Source organism: Hyalella azteca, unplaced genomic scaffold (assembly GCF_000764305.2).
Source record: "Hyalella azteca isolate HAZT.00-mixed unplaced genomic scaffold, Hazt_2.0.2 contig7095, whole genome shotgun sequence".
In the NCBI taxonomy this organism is placed as follows: Eukaryota; Metazoa; Arthropoda; class Malacostraca; order Amphipoda; family Hyalellidae; genus Hyalella; species Hyalella azteca.
The window spans coordinates 402510-421119 of record NW_025937227.1 but is presented as its reverse complement, the minus strand read 5'-3'; the positions used below and the strand labels follow the sequence as shown (position 1 = coordinate 421119).

At 36.7% G+C, this 18610-nt stretch overlaps 1 protein-coding gene across 1 annotated transcript; it reads left to right on the top strand.

Moving 5' to 3' along the window:
* The first annotated feature begins 955 nt into the window (after positions 1-955).
* On the top strand, positions 956-17919 carry LOC108667007. Its single transcript, XM_018153985.1, has 12 exons — positions 956-1380; positions 9280-10038; positions 10395-10878; positions 11565-11648; positions 12433-12572; positions 13329-13465; positions 13803-13957; positions 14596-14674; positions 15073-15235; positions 15562-15718; positions 16728-16784; positions 17759-17919. Exons 2-12 carry the CDS (start codon positions 9304-9306, stop codon positions 17917-17919), a joined length of 2352 nt encoding a protein of 783 aa, XP_018009474.1. The 5' UTR covers positions 956-1380; positions 9280-9303.
* The last annotated feature ends 691 nt before the right edge of the window (positions 17920-18610 follow it).

The following is an 18610-nucleotide window of genomic DNA, read 5'->3' as shown; positions in this document are numbered from 1 at the left end:
TTTGCAAGTCTTTCCGGCTTCCAATGTACGGAATTATCAACGTTGACCGACAAGTTAATCAGCATCATAGTTTTAAACAAGCATTGATGGAAATTTGTTTTATCTTTGTAATAGAAGGCTTAATGTTTATTGTGACAAAACAAAAACAAAAACCTAAATAAAAATCCTAAATTTGACGAATCCAGTGATCAATTCTACTCATCTCATTTCGAATATAACCTTACGTTCAATGAATCAATTCCATAGTGTAAATTCCTTAATTCAGTCTAATCGCGCAGTGTTAATTTATAATTTATAGTATGTTTTTCACTTAGGCCCGACGAGCATCGAATCGATTTCATTTCTTCTCCGATGTTTTGAGCTAAAATCTTCAATCAAAGACTGACTATATAACTTATTGTCTGCCTTAAAGCGATGTTCAATAGGGCGAATATTATATAATACTATTAGCATTAAGGTAATGAGACTTGAGAAGATGATATTCTTAGGGTACAAGACCGTCCGCAATGCCGACACAAGCAATTGCGTAAAAACCATACGGAATTGTTTAGCGAGGGTCATGAATAATTTCAAAGCATTGCATTCAAGTGAATTTATCGGTGCACATGCCGTTATATGACCGCTGAATATTGCGCTGAGAGATCCGCAAAGAATTCATAGATGTTCATCAATTTGCATGCGACCGTTAACTGACCGCATGTTTCTCTGATGCTCAAGACTTACAATCGTCCATGCGAGCAACACTTATACAGTACACCGTGTCAATGGCTTGCTCATTCACTCAATTTTCCTATCCGCTGTGTGGATTAATGGCTACACAGCCTTTCATTGAATGGTAATTGTGTGAATCTCAGCAATGACGTCTTGCCATTGGCCGGTCGAAGTTCAGCGAAGATGAGGCGGCTGAGGGATGAGGAGTGAACCACCTCAAGAATCATTCGGGCCTTGGCCGTCATGGTGTGAGGTGTGCGCTGCTCCATGTTCATGCCGGTGCTGTGATTCGAGTGAATGCCGTCAATATCAAGCCTTGAAAATAAAATCTTATTTATTTTTCTACCAAAGTATAAAATGACAGTTTTAAGTCAAAATTCCATCGTTCATTACTGATTTTAAAATTGAAAAGTTGTGCAAATAATGCGATTAGTATTGAGATTATTTTGAAGGTAACTGTGAAAAGAAGGCAAAACAATATATTAGATCGGCAATAGGGACATTTAAGCCTAACACTCGTTAACTTTAGGGGAATAAGTGATGCTGAGGCTATAAACTTCAGTCTTCGTTGATCAATTATTTGATCCCTAAAACTTATATTCAGCTTCAATTTCATCTAACCAAAGAATTTCAACGCAAGCAACAGCACCAGGGTTTCACTAGGAACTGGTGAGTAATATGAATAATAATGATATGTTTGATTGTTTTCAGTTCACTTTTCTTGATTTCTGGTCTCGATTCAAAATGGTAACCGCTCGAGTCCAGTAAATTTTTGCCCGAGCTTGTAAACGTGCGCTGGTTTGTCGTTTAACTTCATTTTTGCGTTCGATTAAGTGGCAAAAATGCAAGCAGACATTTTTACTTTGATCTATGAAAATCGATACCCTCAGAATAAGTTTGTTCTTTGATAAAAAATCATGCTATTCTGAGCTTATTCATATGTTCAAAAAGCGTAAGAAGAGCTTCTTAAGTTCGTGCGGTTTCTACAATGTTATCAAAAGTAGAGCCCATTAAATGACAAATGACTACAAATTTCAGCAACTATCTTTATTAAAATGCATAAGATCATGACAAATGTGACTTGATAAATGAGAAGCGGTCATCTTAAGACATGAGCTCTTGTGTCGATCTTGAATTGTACAGAGGTTTTTGTATTGTAAAAAGTTTTTCGAACTCATTCGTTGAAGTTTGTGTTTGCATGAATCAATTTATGTGATTGAAGTCTGGCTCTACAAATATATATGGGTTGTTGGGACACTTACCAGGATACTCATCGTATCATATTGCTTGGAGCTTACAATTCGTACTTAGTGGGAGAATAGCAGGGCATCGATAAACTGGGAGGAAGGGATTGGATCCAGAATTAAAATTTTATTCTTAGATTTTTTTTAAACATATATGAAACTAAGTTTAAGAAGTCGGAAGATAATTTTTTTAAACTTGAAACTAAAGTCAATAGGGAGTTCTGTGCTCTATGTATTATGTGTATTTAACGGGTAATTCTTTCGTGAACCTACGTCAACGCCTTATTATTATTGATATTCGGGACAACGTTAATGATGGGATTCAGGATAGTGGGACTCTAAAATCGCAGGTTTTATCTATACTGATGAACGCCGCCAGTAATTAAATAAGAATTTATTAGTGTCACTTTTGATTATTGCCGATTTTTAACTACCCACTTACTATGCTGATTTCGACCGCAAATTATTCAACTAATTGTATGTTTCGAACCTCTAATTCGGGGCTCCAATTCTGGTGATCTTGAACACTTGGCCATCTTGAACTTATTGCTCACAAATATTCTTGCTCACAAATATTCCTGCTCACAAATATTCCTGCTCACATACATTCCTGCTCACAAATATTCTTGCTCACAGATATTCTTGCTCATTGCTCACAAATATTCTTGCTCACAAATATTCTTGCTCACAAATATTCCTGCTCAAAAATATTCTTGCTCACATATTTATTCTTGAACATATTTTGCTCATTGGCAGTGACATGCAAAGACTGGGGAAGTGTTCACTTTGATTAATTTTAACCCTTTATTTGAATTTTAAATTGTAATCCTTCTATATCTTCCATTAGCATTTCCATATTAATAAAAGTTTTCGAGACATTCAATGCCAAAATACGCCCAAGGCTCTTGGATTTTGCATATAAAAAGGCAAAAAGCATGCAAAATCTTCATGTTATATTTTTAGAGGGAATGACGGCCACATGAAAAAAGTTCAACTTCATTAGAGGTTATACTGACGAATCGATGTGTCAATAAATAACAATTATTTTTCAATTACAATATTTTATAGCCTTCTCAAAATAACTGAAGTAGAGAAATTGAATTATTAATGACCGTAAATAAAGGAATAATCTATCTTTTATAGTCTTAAAAATGTCAAAAATAACGTCGTCGCGAGGAAAAATACAAACAACGGTTGGGAAAACATTTATAATGATGAATATATGGAAAAAGACTGGACCCTTTCAACTGCCCACGGATGGGGTTATTCAGCTGTGACCCCCACCCGTCCTCTTTTGACACGAATTATCTCGTAAGGGCACTCATAATAAATAATATTCGGTAAGATAAGACCATAAAAAAATTGGGGTTTATCAGTTATCAGTTTTCGGATTAGCATCAATTATTTCAGTTAAGCATCTTTTATGGGATAGAATAGAATAGAATAGAATAGAATAGAATAGAATAGAATAGAATAGAATAGAATAGAATAGAATAGAATAGAATAGAATAGAATAGAATCTCGAAGCGAGAAGAAATGTTGTCTCATGGATGTGTTCCAACGCTGTTTTTTCTGCTAAGCATCAATTACATCTGTTAAGCATCAATAACAACAGTTAAGCAACAATTAACAGTTAAACATCAATAATAATTTTCAGTTAAGCATAAATTATATCAGTTAAGCAACAATTATCAGTTAAGCATCAATTATCTGTTGGCAATGAAATAATAATGTCCAATTAAGCATCAATTATCAATTATATTTATCGGTTGAACATTAATTCAAGTTAAAATCAATTATATCAGTTAAGCATCAATTTTATCAGTAAAGCAACCATTATCAGTTAAGCATCAATCTTCTGTTAGCAAATAAATAATAATTTTCAGTTAGGCATCAATTATATCAATTAAGCAACAACTATCAGTTAGCAATTGAATAATAATTTTCAATTAACCATCAGTTATCAATTATCGGTTAAATATTCATTTAAATTACATTATTCATCAATTATACCAGTTACGCAATAAAAATCAGTCAACATCAATTATGAGTTACGCAACAATTATCAGTTTGCAATTAAATATTAATTTTAAGTTAAGAATCAATTATATCAGTTAAGCAACAACTATAAGTTAAATATCAATTATGTCAGTTTAGTACTAGCTATCAGAAACAATATTACCAAGTCAACAGAAGCAATACTTGTCACTAAAACTGTTCATTTGTTTATATTGTTAAATGTTGAACGGGCGGACATTGAAATCTTTATAAATTCGAATTTATGAGGCTATTAGAAGCACCAATTACGAATCTTATGGTATATTTAATCATAAATATTTAACAATTTTTTTGATTGGAGTAAATTGTATTTGAAAATTTTATGAATGAGGTCATTGTGCTTAAAATATTTTGTATTGAGCAATCTCACATATCAAATTGTGAAAAGAAACTATACAAACTTATATAATATTCCTGAAGTATAGAGCAAAAAATACCAATTGAAAAGGTAAAGCTTCTTCCGCTTATAAAAAATTCTGAAAGAAAATCATTTTAAATTAAATTAAATTAAGATTAAATTTAAGTACACTTTAAAATATAAATTCTTCTTTAAGTGCGCGGAAAAATTTCAATGAATTCAAAAGAAATTGTTGAATCCCGTCAACGCTGAGTGTTGAACCACGTTGTGTTCAACCGGATTATTTCGAAGTAGCTTTCTTTCTATTCCATTTTACTGTTTATTGAACAATTTGTATCCATGATTCACAATATGAACGAAACAATGAATCTGTGTTGCTGTGTCCACTTCCTACAATGGGATCGAACGAGCTGAAAACAATGTTGGAATAAATTATTTTAGCCTATGAGAAACCTGATTTATTTTCTTGAACGAGTGTTTTGGGGAAGACTGCGCTATGTTCAATTTATCTCATTAAAGTTTTTTCAATTTTAGGATTATCACAAATGCTAAATAATTTATTAAGTTAAGGTTGAACCCTATATGTAGCCTCAGAAGCACAAGTAACTTCTAGGTTTGTTATCGAATAGTTTTCTACACTTTCTTTACTATCCAGACTTAACTTCTCTAGATTTATTGTCTTTGTTGACGTTGATTTTAAACATAACTAATTTATCCTACACATTCTTATTCATTTGCGAGACTTCTACTACGTCAGTCGACACGAGACTACGCGAGATTGCTAAGTGTGTCACCGACGCTCTTGACGCGCATTCGACTGAGCGTGCGCTCTACTGAACACGCTGAATACGGTGCTTATATGCATATATTCTCTACTTTACGGAACCTGGTTCTCTTCGACCTCAAAATTGCGATGTCTTACTTTAGCGCTTCCTATGCATATTGTAGAATTAACATTAGGCATAATAATATAATTAATCAAGTATAAATGTATATTATAATTAATTATTTATATAATTATTTATATACAATAAAATTATTTATTATTAAAATTAATTGTATAAAATTAATTATATACAGCCTACATTTCTTTATTCAGTCCCCACAGCGCACATTCATCATTCTTTTTCCACAAACTTGAATATTTATACGCATCTGATAGATACTATTTTCTTGAATTCGATTCTTTCCTTATTTTTAGTTTCATATATTTCCTTCTGAATTCTGATCTTCCAGCAAATAAGCTTTTAGTTAAATAATCGTCACTGAAAAACTATTCTTTTACAAAATTTAACTGCACAGGAAATTTCGAATATAATTAGGAACAAATTTAATAATTCCATTAATCGGGAGGATGAAAGTGATATATTTTTATTTCTGGTATTACTTCACAATAAAAGTTCTCAAAATTCTTGGTAACGCTGCGTATTGAGTATCTGTATTAATATTCAGGCTGTCCCACATAAATGTCCCCTTCTTTTAATTCAATATATCCCTGCTTTAAATTAAAAATTTAAATCTTATTATTTTTCACAATTTCATATTTGTTACTAAAATGTACTATTCATAACAAACATAAAATTAAAATTAAATGATGTTAATTTGAAGTGTAGATATAACAACTAGAAAGTTGGGAACATTTTTTTGGGACACCGGGTAAAATTACAGAAGAAAAATTGCGGTACGATTTAGTTTGAGCGTAGATGATAAACTCGAAATTAAATTTAGTTATTCAACTGTTTTTCTAATAAATATGAAGTTATAATAACTAAATATAAAATGCGAATATCTGTAAAGTAGCGCGCACGTGAAGCTACTCGATCCGTGTCACGCTCGGCTGTACGTAATGAAGATCGTGTCGTGTATGAAATTTGGCATTTATCTCCTCAGTCTGCTGTCTTCTTTAAACATTACTCTTATGACCATAATTTGAGTAGAGTATAAGGTAGATGCCGTGAAACTAACGCTACACTTTCACAGTCTTTTGTGTCGAAATGATTATTCGGCTACGTGGAACAGAAAGGTGAAACCTTATACCGTTCATTTGAACTTTACGAGGAACATAGGCAAGGCCAATTTAGCGTTAACCTAACTATTTAAAAAACTTATTATGTTCATCACACCGTGAATGAATCATTAATAAAAAAATTTTATCTTCCATAGTTCTTTATGACCGTATTGAGTAACTATAACCTGCATGGATGGCTTTTTACTCAAAACAATATGGCTTAATTTAACACCAAATGAGGTGACTCCCAAATGCGTTTCTTAAACACAAAAATTGAGTAAAACACTTTAAATCTTCCAGTATGCTGCCAGGGTTCTCAAATAGATGATCGAAAAAGGCGCTTATAGTTTGCACTACCAAACACTTTTCGCTAAAAAATTGCTAAGGTGTCGCTTCTACCGCCACAAGTGTGGCTCATATATAAGCTTTTCAGTTTTTGTAAAGCAATAGGCGTGTTTTTGACGTCCTAGTCCCTTCAACCCTTTAGATATATAGCAAAGGGAACTCATTTTAAATATAAGAAGTGTACGAGGCATCAATAATAAAGTAATTAATTTCTGAGGTTACGTTCTTTTTGTTCGTAACGATTTTTGTCTTATGTTTTTCAGGACGGCAGTTTGACAGGGCCAAACTATCAGAAAAGTTGAGAACTCTTAACTCCGTCAGCCAATCACTGACGGCTTTTCGAGCTAAACCCTCAAATCAAATACGATAAATCGGCCGCTACGTGTACTTAGGACACTACACGTACTTAAGCATGTGTGGATAGTTTGTACGGTCTAGCTAGTCTGGACTTGGACAGTTTGCCTCCTCAGCATTTTTCATTCTTCTCCATACGATACATGAATTACTATGGTCACTTCACACCATGGTTGAACTATTACTTCACGTTTTATTTACATGTGCACTACTCACTTAACACTCAACATTCAGGAGGATAGAGGATGTTCATCGTGAGAATGTTCCCTGAACATCCTCACGTCACACTCTCCCCCAGCGCGACGAGTGACGTGCAGACGACACCCTTCGTTCCGTTAGGTCGCGAAGTGGGTGCGGCCCCCTCACCGCAGCCCAATTCATCATAAAGCGCGCGGCTGCAAACTTTTCATCCTCGCACCGAACAAATGCGATGTAGTCAATCGGACTCGCTATGTATTGTTCACTTTTGCATTTTATACAGGAATACTATTCGAAAGGGCTAGTGTCATAAGTATGAGCAAATGTATTTCGGATAAGGCGAATGAACCTTCAAGATCAGAGTAACGTATGTATCCGATTTGCTTCTAATATTTTGTTTTTATTTTTATGAAACATCTCGTAGTAAATTTCATGATGAGTTGCTGGTTTCTCATCTTGGTAGAAATTGAGGTCACGGAACTATTAATTATTCATTATTATCGTACATTTTTTAGCACTTTCATTGTGAAAATTGATTGTGGGAACTCGAACTTGACCGCTTATTAATATATTAATGAAAGAGTTCATTTTCAGTAAACTGCGACTTGAGCGCCGTATCAAAGTGCAATGAAACTGGAGCTGGAATTCCTTTTACCATTGCTACATAGCTAACGCTTTAATATTATGTAAACTCGTCGCAACAATATATTAACTATCATCTTTTATGATTTGCAGAGCGTCTATCGAATGACTGCTCTGCAAATGTTTGCTTATGACAAAGTTCATCCCAGCACAAATTTGATTGAGATTGAAAAAGAAACTGTAGATAAGTTCATATCGATCTCTAGACGTTTTCAAATGCGTTGTAGTTAAGACATCGTATGTATTTTTTCTTAGATTTCCGAGTAACATTAGAGTAACTTTATTTGATTTTAGAATAAATATTCCAAGATATCTTATATATTAGAGCTTTTGATATCAGAGCGACGGCAGTAACCGCCAGTCTCGACAGGACGACTTAACTGTTAAGGATACAGGACCGCCTAGCGTGCTGGCATGTCACAGGGAGTACGCGCGGTGAGCATTAAGCCGTTAGTATCGCACGTCAATTACAAGCACGGAACTAAACTGACGACAGGGCGGTAGCTTTATTATACTGAGCATTTGAATTCTGCATAGTGCTAAGTATTCTGAGTACTCGTATTCTAATGAGTACTCGTATTCTACTGCGTACTCGTATTTTACAGAGTACTCGTATTCTACTGAGTACTCTTATTCTACTGAGTACTCTTATTCTACTGAGTACTCTTATTCTACTGAGTACTCGCATTCTACTGAGTACTCGTATTCTACTGAGTACTCTTTTTCTACTGAGTACTCGTATTCTACTGAGTACTCGCATTCTACTGAGTACTCGTATTCTACTGAGTACTCTTTTTCTACTGAGTACTCGTATTCTACTGAGTACTCTTATTCTGCTGAGTACTCCTATTCTACCGAGTATTCGTATTCTATTAAGTACTCGTATTCTGCAGAGTGTTAAGTAAGTATTTTAAGTACTCGTATTCTACTGAGTACTCGTATTCTATTGAGTATCCGTATTCTACTGAGTACTCGCTCGTATTCTAATGAGTACTCTTATTCGGCTGAGTGCTGGTTGAGTAGTCTACCAAGTACAAAATATTCTACTAAATACTCGGAAAATTGCACATTCGTGAAAACTCTGGAAATTGCAAACAGTGTGCTTGTTTGTTGAAGTTTAACAATAAAATGTACCTTAATACGAGCAGTAAATTTAATTTTAAAGTATTGGCAAGTGTTGGTTCCAGCACTTTTCAATGAAATGCAAACTCGATCTCGTGATTTGAAGACTCAAGTCCCGAGTCGACAGATCGTGCATAGACTACGATATGAAAAAAATGTAATTGTAATCTCAATCGCTTAAATCAGACGCAGTTGGCCATGTATGTTTCGTTACTACAAGATGCTTTATTATTTTTCAGACACGAGGCAACCGACCATCAAACATGCGGTTACTGGTGTGTGTGCTGGCGCTGCTAGCGTACGAATGTTTCGGAATGTCCAATCATTCGAAATTGCGGCGATCATTCGACATGTCACGACGTCATCGTCAACTCTTCGTCACCCTTCCCCCGTCGCTGTTGCCTCGGTCAGCACGAACGTCAGCTGAGGCAATGCCATCCACTGTCTTCTTGAGCTCATCCTCAGGGCCCACGGAACCGGCGGTTACTGGAAAATACGTTCCGGTTGTAGGGCAAACCAGCGTCACGATGCAAGAAACGACGACTGGTCAGTTCGCATCGGTCTCCTCCGCGATGACCAGTACAACAGCAGGACTGCAGTCGTCCACTCAGGACATATCTGGGACCAACCTAGACTCGACGTCAACTGACGCAACCATGGCAGAGACGCTCCCCATGTTCGACGATGGTGATCGCCGGACTGATCAGTCGCAAGAATTCAAGAAGAAAATCTGGAAGGATCCTTCGGATTTCAAGAAAACCAGAGACCAGGCAGTTGAGCACCGGAGGTCAAGCCCGGTCACCGAGTCATCAACGTCGCTGTTCTCGTCCACGTATTCCATTTTGACCACTGCCAGCGATACGATGACAAGCCCTCTTGGACCAGCATCTGAGATCGGAAGTAACTCAATTCTTGATAAGAAGAAAGAAGTTAAAAACAATCATAAAAACGAAACCGATCGTTCAGCCTTGATCAGGCTGCCATCAAGGGATGGTCAGGTAAATTTCTTTAATAGTTCGATCTATGAAACGAAAAAAATCTAAACTTGTCCAATCTTTGGAATTTACATGTTTTGGTGACGCGACTGGAAAAAGGTAGATCTCTCTATCCAAATGTGTTGTAGCTAAAATAATTAGCTTCCATGTTTTTTGTCGTACTATTAATTACATAGAAAATGAATGAATTAGCTTCTAGAAATGATTGCATTAACCGCAACTTTCAACCTAGAATTATCATATTTGAAGTTTTAATATCTGAATATTTTAAAGTAACATTTTGATCCGTGTAAATTTCACCTACAACAGTTTTCGCTTGATCTCCTCAATTGTACCCCTTAGAGCTTTCGTCTTTGCAGGTTATTTTCCTTGCTGATGATCCTGAGGCCGCTGCAAAGATCCCAGGCTTGCTAACGAAGCTTCATGGTCAGCAAATCTCGACATCAGCGGACATTTACCTCACAGGCACCGCCTCGACCTCAACGTCAAATTTCCCATCCATCCGTGACGTGACCGCCGCTGACGTGGCCTTCCCTACAGCTGATTTTCCTACGACCCTTGACGACGTCAGGACTGGTCTTGGCCGTACCGTGCACATGCCTGGGCACGTTGCCTCGGCCGTACTTCAGGGCAGGGAAGATAAACTCAACAATGAGATAGGCAGCGCCAGGTATCATGCCGGGCAACCGTACCGCTCATCCTTCCCTAACCGTAAACCCTACCGGTCTCCTGGAAACTCGGAAGTCAGAAAAGAAGCGCTCGATTTCCCGCCATCGCCGTTTTCTCGGACGAGAAGCGACGGAGCGATCGCTCGTCCTGCTCTCAACATGACAAGAGTCACGCGTGAGTTACGACTTCTACCACGCCTTAATTTAATACATAAAATATATTTTGAAATTGTTTCATGTGGGACGGTTGCACTTTAGCACATCTCAATTTCAAAAATGTTTTTATTTAAGCTAAATGATTTCCCACATAACTGCATCTTTTCATCTTGAACCTGCATGGTTCGTGTTTGGTGCAACTAATGAATGTTTAGTGCAATAGCTACTATTGAATGTCACTCATATTTTAAAATTTAGTGAAGGAAGCTTTGATAACCCCTGTTGGTGGCATGTCCCCGACGTTTAAGCACCCGCTCACGTTGCCGGCTTCGGCCCAAGTTCCCCAATATATTCATTAAACATTAAACTGCCATTATAACCACCCTCCTTCCTTCTATAGTCGTCAAACACCTATTCTGCATTCTTTGAAAATCATACTGCTGGCAACTTTACCATGAACTATGAAATAATTTTATTGTTGGAGCGATAACAATTGGAATAAATCAATTGTAGTTGTCCATGTCCATTGATCAATTCTAGAATATTTTTCATAATATTTGCTCCATCACACAGATATCGAGGCGGAGTGTCATTAGAAATAATTTTATGGTAAGAGAGATAACAATTTGAATATATCAATGTTTATTGTCCCTGTTCATTGATCAATTCAATGATACTTTCCATAATATTTATTCCATCACACAGACATCGAGGCGGAGTGTCAGGACGACTACATGCGCATCCACACGCAATTCAACGGATCCTTCACTGGGCTCATCTACAGCGCAGGTAAAATACCTTACCGATTTCTCTGTTGAAAATTATACTACACGAGGAAAATCTACTCCAAATATACACCCCTATTTTGAATTTGTAACATTAACTGTTATTTTCGTCTTTCACTGCCGGGGCATGAGTGCGAATATTGGTATATTTTGGCAAAAGTAGTTCGTCTATGCCAGTTAGATTGTAGACCAGAGACTGGATTTTAAAACTGTTAACTGTTCAACTATTATTTTGTGCATGGATTTAAATTTGTGTTGACAGTTCGTTTAGGTCCCCATTGTGAATATATGTAAATTAACTGTTAAATGGTGCATGGATTCAAATTTGTATTGCCCGTTCGTTTAGGTCTGTGAATATATGTAAATTAATTGTTGAATTATGCATGGATTTAAATTTGTATTGACCGTTCGTTTAGACTTTAGGTCTGTGAATATATGTAAATTAATTGTTAAATTATGCATGGATTTAAAATTGTATTGCCCGTTCGTTTAGGTCTGTGAATATATGTAAATTAACTGTTAAATGGTGCATGGATTTAAATTTGTATTGACCGTTCGTTTAGGTCCATATTGTGAATATTTGTACATCAATTTTCCTATGATGCATGGATTTAAATTTATGTTGACCGTTCATTTAGGACCACATTGTGAATATTTGTAAATTAATTTTCGTTTGATGCATGGATTAAAATTTATGTTGACCGTTCATTTTGGTCCCCATTGTAATTATATGAAAATTAATTACCATTGTGTACATATATTTACATTTGTGTTGCTCGCTCGTTCAGGGTACGCGTACGACCGCGAGTGCATATACGTGAACGGATCGGGCCGCCATCTGTACGACTTCCACATCCAACTGAACCGATGCGGTACACTCGGAGGCAACGAGCGGGGCGACCTAGACGTCCGCGGCCGCCCCACGCAGGTAGGGAGTTTGCAAAGTAAAGTTGAAGTACGATGGTAAGAAGTTTGTAATTAACTTTACGTTGAAGTAAAGTTTATTACGTGTTGATTGCGATAACGTAACGATGATTACGAGTTGATTTCGATGAAGCAACTTTCATTACGAGTTGATTTCAATGAAACAACGTTGATTGCAAGTTGATTTCAATGATGTTACTTAGAATACGTGTTGATTTTGGTGAAGCAACGTTGATTGAGTTGATTTCGATGAAGCAACTTGGATTACGAGTTGATTTCGATGAAGCAACGTTGTTTCCGAGTTGATTTAGATGAAGCAACGTTGATTACGAGTTGATTTCAAGTAAGCAACGTTGATTACGAGTTGATTTCAATGAAACAATGTTGATTAAGAGTTAATTATTTTGAAACAACGACGTTTAATCAAATTTGCTTCAACGTCAAAACCATGCTGCGCCACATTGCATGCTCAGCCTTCAGCTCTTCTCATATTTTTTTTTTCATTTTTAATGAGTTCACGGAGAAGAAGCGGTTGCTCAACTCATCACTGAATCCCTTTTAACTAAAATTATTTAATGGCTTACACATTATTTGTTATACATTTTGTTGAGTGAATTACCCTAATTTGCGCCAAATTTCACAACGAGTGCCTCTTCCTCCATATAACATCTACATAGTTCGTGAATGAGAACGATGGCATTTGAAACAATGATACATTAATGAACTATATTCATTGATTGCTTGAAACTCTGACGTGCAGAAAAACATGATGTGGAACACGCTGACGGTACAATACAACCCCCTCATTGAGGAAGAGTGGGACGAGCACTTCAAGGTGACGTGCGAGTACGGCTACGACTTCTGGAAGACTGTCACCTTCCCCTTTCTAGACGTCGAGTGAGTGAGGGCTGACGAGAGGGATTCCAAATACTTTTTTTAAGTGAAAATTTTCACTTTATATGGGGGATGGGAGAGGAGAGGAGGCAGTGCAAGATAAAATTGTTATCAATTGATAACGGTTTGCAGAGTACTATTGTTTTCACTTAATCATTTGAGTCATCGTTAAGCTCAATTTTGTATCATCAAAATATCTCAATAACCTCGGGAGAATGACTCCTCTCCTTAGAGTCAAGCTATTTAAACGTAAAAGCGAGGTTAACTAATTCTTCTACATACATGATCATATTATAATCATATGAAAGAGTAACCTCATAGTATTCGCTAATATTTTCAGGGTGCAGACGGGTAACCCTGTAGTATTTACCCTGACTCCTCCCGAGTGTCACATGGAGATCCGTTACGGCTACGGCACTACGGGTAACCGCATCACGGGCCCTGTGAGGGTTGGGGACCCGCTAACCCTCGTCATCTACATGCGCTCCGAGCTGGGTCAGTTCTCGTTCTTAATTACTTTTATATACTTTATTTATATATGGTCTCCAACAAAATAAACCCATCCATTTTTTCTCCTTACTATCAACAACAATTACGATTTCGAAACTCGGTCTGCCAATAACTGAAAGCTTTTCAAGCTAAACCCTCCAATCACTGACGAGATATCGGTTGCTACTTGTACGTGAGCCTCAATATCAATGCCTCATTACAGAAAAAGAATTGATGTCAATTTTATAGCACATAAAATTGAGTGGACTTTTTACATTCATTTACACTATTCGAATCGAGATACATATGAATTGCAAATTATTTCAATAAATCAGGATTCATCACCAGTCTCGACTCCGTGTCATTGGAAGCCTAAAATTATTGAACTGCTTACATTTGTTTAATAAAACCTCAAATCTGTCCTGTACATAATCGTCGTATCATTAATCATCAGTGATATTTCTGTTATCATTATGGAAAAATGCACTATTATGCTCGCCATGTCCGTCCGTCCGTCCGTCTGTCCGTCTGTCTGTCCGTGACTTCCCATTTTCGTCGACGAGAAAATGCGCTCTCTGTCACTCACTCAGTGAGTACTGAGTTATATTTTTTAAATTTAGCGACTAATTTTTTTCATCTTACAGACGGATTTGACATCGTCGTGAGTGACTGTTTCGCGCACAATGGCGGCCACAAGAGGATCAGCTTGATAGATCACTACGGGTGAGTCACAAGCATTCCATGCAAGTATAATGATCTGCATTAAAATAAATAGTTTGCTGTCGAATTTGTCTGAGTTTTGCATTGTACGTCATAGATATATCGAACAATATTCTAAAAAGTTTAACTAAATAAAGACCTGCGGTGTCAGTAAGTTACTACCTTCAATTACTATAAATTTCATTGGCTTGCTTTTGCGTTAGCTGCAAATTTATGATTCCTGTGCGAGAAAAATCAAAGCAAGAATTTCTCTTCAGAAACTATTTGCTAAAGAGTTATATTTTCTCCAGTCGATTGATAGACAAGACGGACAATACTTTTTGAATCTTATACGAAAGGAAAAAGTCAGCGCCTAAATTTTCATTCAAAATGTAGTTAATACAGAGTTATGTTTCTTCCAGTTGTCCGGTAGATGAGAAGCTCATCAGCCACTTCGAAGGCACGCGTTCGGACGATGGTCACTTCGAGACTCAAGTGTATGCCTTCATGAAGACTTTCCGCTTCACGGGCTCCCCCGCCCTATACATCGAGTGCGACGTCCGCATGTGCCACGGAGAGTGTCCGGTACGTGTCTAGCTACGATGAAAGTATTTCACTGGTGTCTTTATCACAGGTCTTGTAACTTGAATGTTACTGAAACTTTTTTAATTGAATTAGCGTTGAAAGACATCTTCTAATTTTTTAAAATTACACGTGTGGGTTCTTCAAGTTTTTCCATTTGTCTCTTATCAGGAGTGTCGTATCATGGAGGTGTCCCGTTGGCTTCAAGAAATGTGTCCAAAAACTTTTCTTCACATATCAAACCATTAAATCAAATCTCCATTATATTATTCCTCATATCGTCCCTCTCCTCTTGACTATACTCTCTCCCTTTTTCGTGTCCTCCGCAGCCGCAGCCGTGCCACTGGAAGCGCAACAGCCGCGACCGACGCTCCGTGTCGTCGTCTTCTGACGCGCCTTCGTCAGGCAACGTCTCCGAGTCCCTGAACCTGTTCCAGGCCCTGCACGTCTTGAGGGACGACGAGCCTGCCGCCGGCCTCCCTCTTCGTCAGTATTTTGCTTGTAGTATTTTTCGTGTATCATATATATTTTGTTGCCGCTGGCCTCCCTCTTCGTCAGTATTTTGCTTGTAGTATTTTTCGTGGGGCATATATATTTTGTTGCCGCCGGCCTCCCTCTTCGTCAGTATTTTGCTTGTAGTATTTTTCGTGTGGCATATATATTTTGCTGCCGCCGGCCTCCCTCTTCGTCAGTATTTTACGTGTAGTATTTTTCGTGAGGCATATATATTTTGCTACCGCCGGCCTCCCTCTTCGTCAGTATTTTGCTTGTAGTATTTTTCGTGCGGCATATATATTTTGTTGAGTTATAATTGTATACATGTATATGTTTAGTTTTCTTGTTTGTTTTGTCCCTGAGTCGAAGAAAATTTCTTGCTGGCGCCGGGAGATCAAAAAGCAGGTTTCCAAATGACATTTTAATAATAGTAGTAATAGATTTAATATTAAATGATTGCTAGATTTAATATTCATTGAAAAACGAACAAGAAAATTATCAGTAAAAAGCATGCTCTGGTCTTCAATCAAACTTGTATAGATGTATATGTTTATGCATATATGTTTTGTAAACAGAATCTTTCTTTAATGCAAATTTCGTTGATGGCCAGAGAGTATTTCTTGTTAACAAATTTCTTGTTGCTTTTCTCAATTCGGTGAATTAGTCTTTACGTTACATTGCATTGGAGAGATAGAATATAATATTTTTCTTTTATAAATATGTACATATTATACATTTTAAAGATATTAATTTCATGAAAAATACTATAATGGTAATCTTCAAAGTGAATTGTTTACAGAATTATAGGCATTTTGAGCATTTACAATTTTTCATTTGCTCCTTTACTGTATTTATGAGATAGCGATCCCATAAACATGACCAGTGGAGGAACCTACGTTCAAATTCATTTCACTTCTTATACATGCTCAATTCATAAATTTTTAAATTCTAATTCGTTTTTTAAATAATTTAAAATAATTTTTAAATAATTTCTGAGCAGTTAACCAGCTGGAAGGTTCGGTGTGCCTAAAAAACGGAACCTTTTCTGCGGCTGCAGGTGAGGCGGCTTTTGAAAATTTTTAATTTGTTGGCTAAGACTCAATAGATTTATTCGAGGTGCTTGAATTATTTAGTATATTGCATATTTTTCCCTCACAATAGTTCTCACTTATATAATTTTTTATTCGTCAGACGTGACTATGGTAATGATCGTTATGATCACTGTTCTCACTATAAATCTTTAGGTCGAATGTCCTAATAAGGTAAATTTTTCTTTGAATGAAAAAGGTAAATATTATCAATGAATAAAATTTCAACTGCAAAGTCTATAACACTGCATATTGCGAACTCATGACTTTCTGCATGAAATTTTCTTGTAAATAAATAACACTTAGAAAATACTTCGAAAATTGCATTTATGAAATTAGATTTAATATGTGCTACTGCTATGACTTTATCATTCAATGTTTCCTAACCCAAGTTTTAACTCCTAAAACTGTTTCGTCCCTTTCAGCCATTTGATTATCTCTTCATCTTTATAACTTTGCAACGATATAAATTGTTTAAGTAATGTTCACATTTAACATAATGATTTATCATTTGCACTTATTTCGTTTGTGCATCCCTTTACTAATTTTTTTTCAGCACACAAAATTTCCCTGAATGAAACTCATTAAAGAAATTTACAAGTTCCATGAACAAAATTTGTATCGTACACATAACCACTTGCTATCTAAATTGTTCATAGCTCCATCAATTCGTAACTTGCTCTCGAAGATCGGTTGAATCAGACGCCACGACAAACGCTTCAAATAGTAATAGTTATAATAAAAATAGTAATAATTATTATTTTTTTGCCTTATTCGTTTAACGAGATTAAAACGAAAATAATATATAATATAATATAAATAGTATATTATAATAACATAATAAAAATATTGGTCATTTTTATTATTAATATTATTATTATAGTAATTATAATTAATATTGAAATAATAAAAACAATATTAATAATAATAACTTGACGCGCAGGCGCAGTGACGGTGTTGCTGGGTCTGTTGACGGCAGCATGTCTGGTGCTGTGCCTGCGGGCGCGTCGTGTCAAGAACCTGCAGCAGATACCCCAGCACCCGTGCGTCGTGCCCGCCTACAAGAGCGACTTTGTGCCCCCCAGCAAGAGGCGGCTCCAGTGAACGCTGATATTGTCTTGCCCCACGCACTTGTTGGCAACGCATTGCGTGATACCGGGGGAAATGAAACTTTAATTCGAGAGTGATGGAGTGACGGATGATGGAGTGGCGTAAGATGAAATGACGTAAGGCGGAGGGGCGTAAAGATGAAATGACGTAAGACGGAGCGGCGTAAAGATGAAATGACGGAAGACGGAGCGACATAAGACCTTGTGACGTAAAACGGAGTGATGTATGACGGAGTGATGTAAAACGGAGTGATGTATGACGGAGTGATGCAAAACGGAGTGATGTATGACGGAGTGATGTAAGACGGAGTGATGTAAGACGGAGTGATGTATGACGGAGTGATGTAAAACAAAGTGATGTATGGCCTAGTGACGTAAGACGGAGTGACGTGAGACAAAGTGACCTAAACCAAAGTGACGCAGAACGTAATGCGCGATCGTGAGCGAAGTGGACTTGGATTCAAATGTCATAGAGTGACGCAAGACGGATCGATGTAAAACAGAATGACGTATGACTGAATGATGAAAAACGTAATGAACGATCACAGGTGAAAAGGACTTGTTGATGTATAATTGGACTTGATTAATGAATGATGGAGTTACTTAGGACTTTGTGACACAAAACGATATGTGTGATCGAGGATGAAGTGGATCAAGATTGGAGAATGCTTGATGGAGAGAAGTAA

Excerpts from the sequence above, each read along its gene's own strand:
- LOC108667007 (XM_018153985.1), top strand. The coding sequence starts at position 9,304 with ATGCGGTTACTGGTGTGTGTGCTGGCGCTGCTAGCGTACGAATGTTTC. Across the intron at positions 10,039-10,394 it reads TGCCATCAAGGGATGGTCAG|GTTATTTTCCTTGCTGATGA; the intron begins GTAAATTTCTTT and ends TCGTCTTTGCAG. Across the intron at positions 11,649-12,432 it reads TGGGCTCATCTACAGCGCAG|GGTACGCGTACGACCGCGAG; the intron begins GTAAAATACCTT and ends TCGCTCGTTCAG.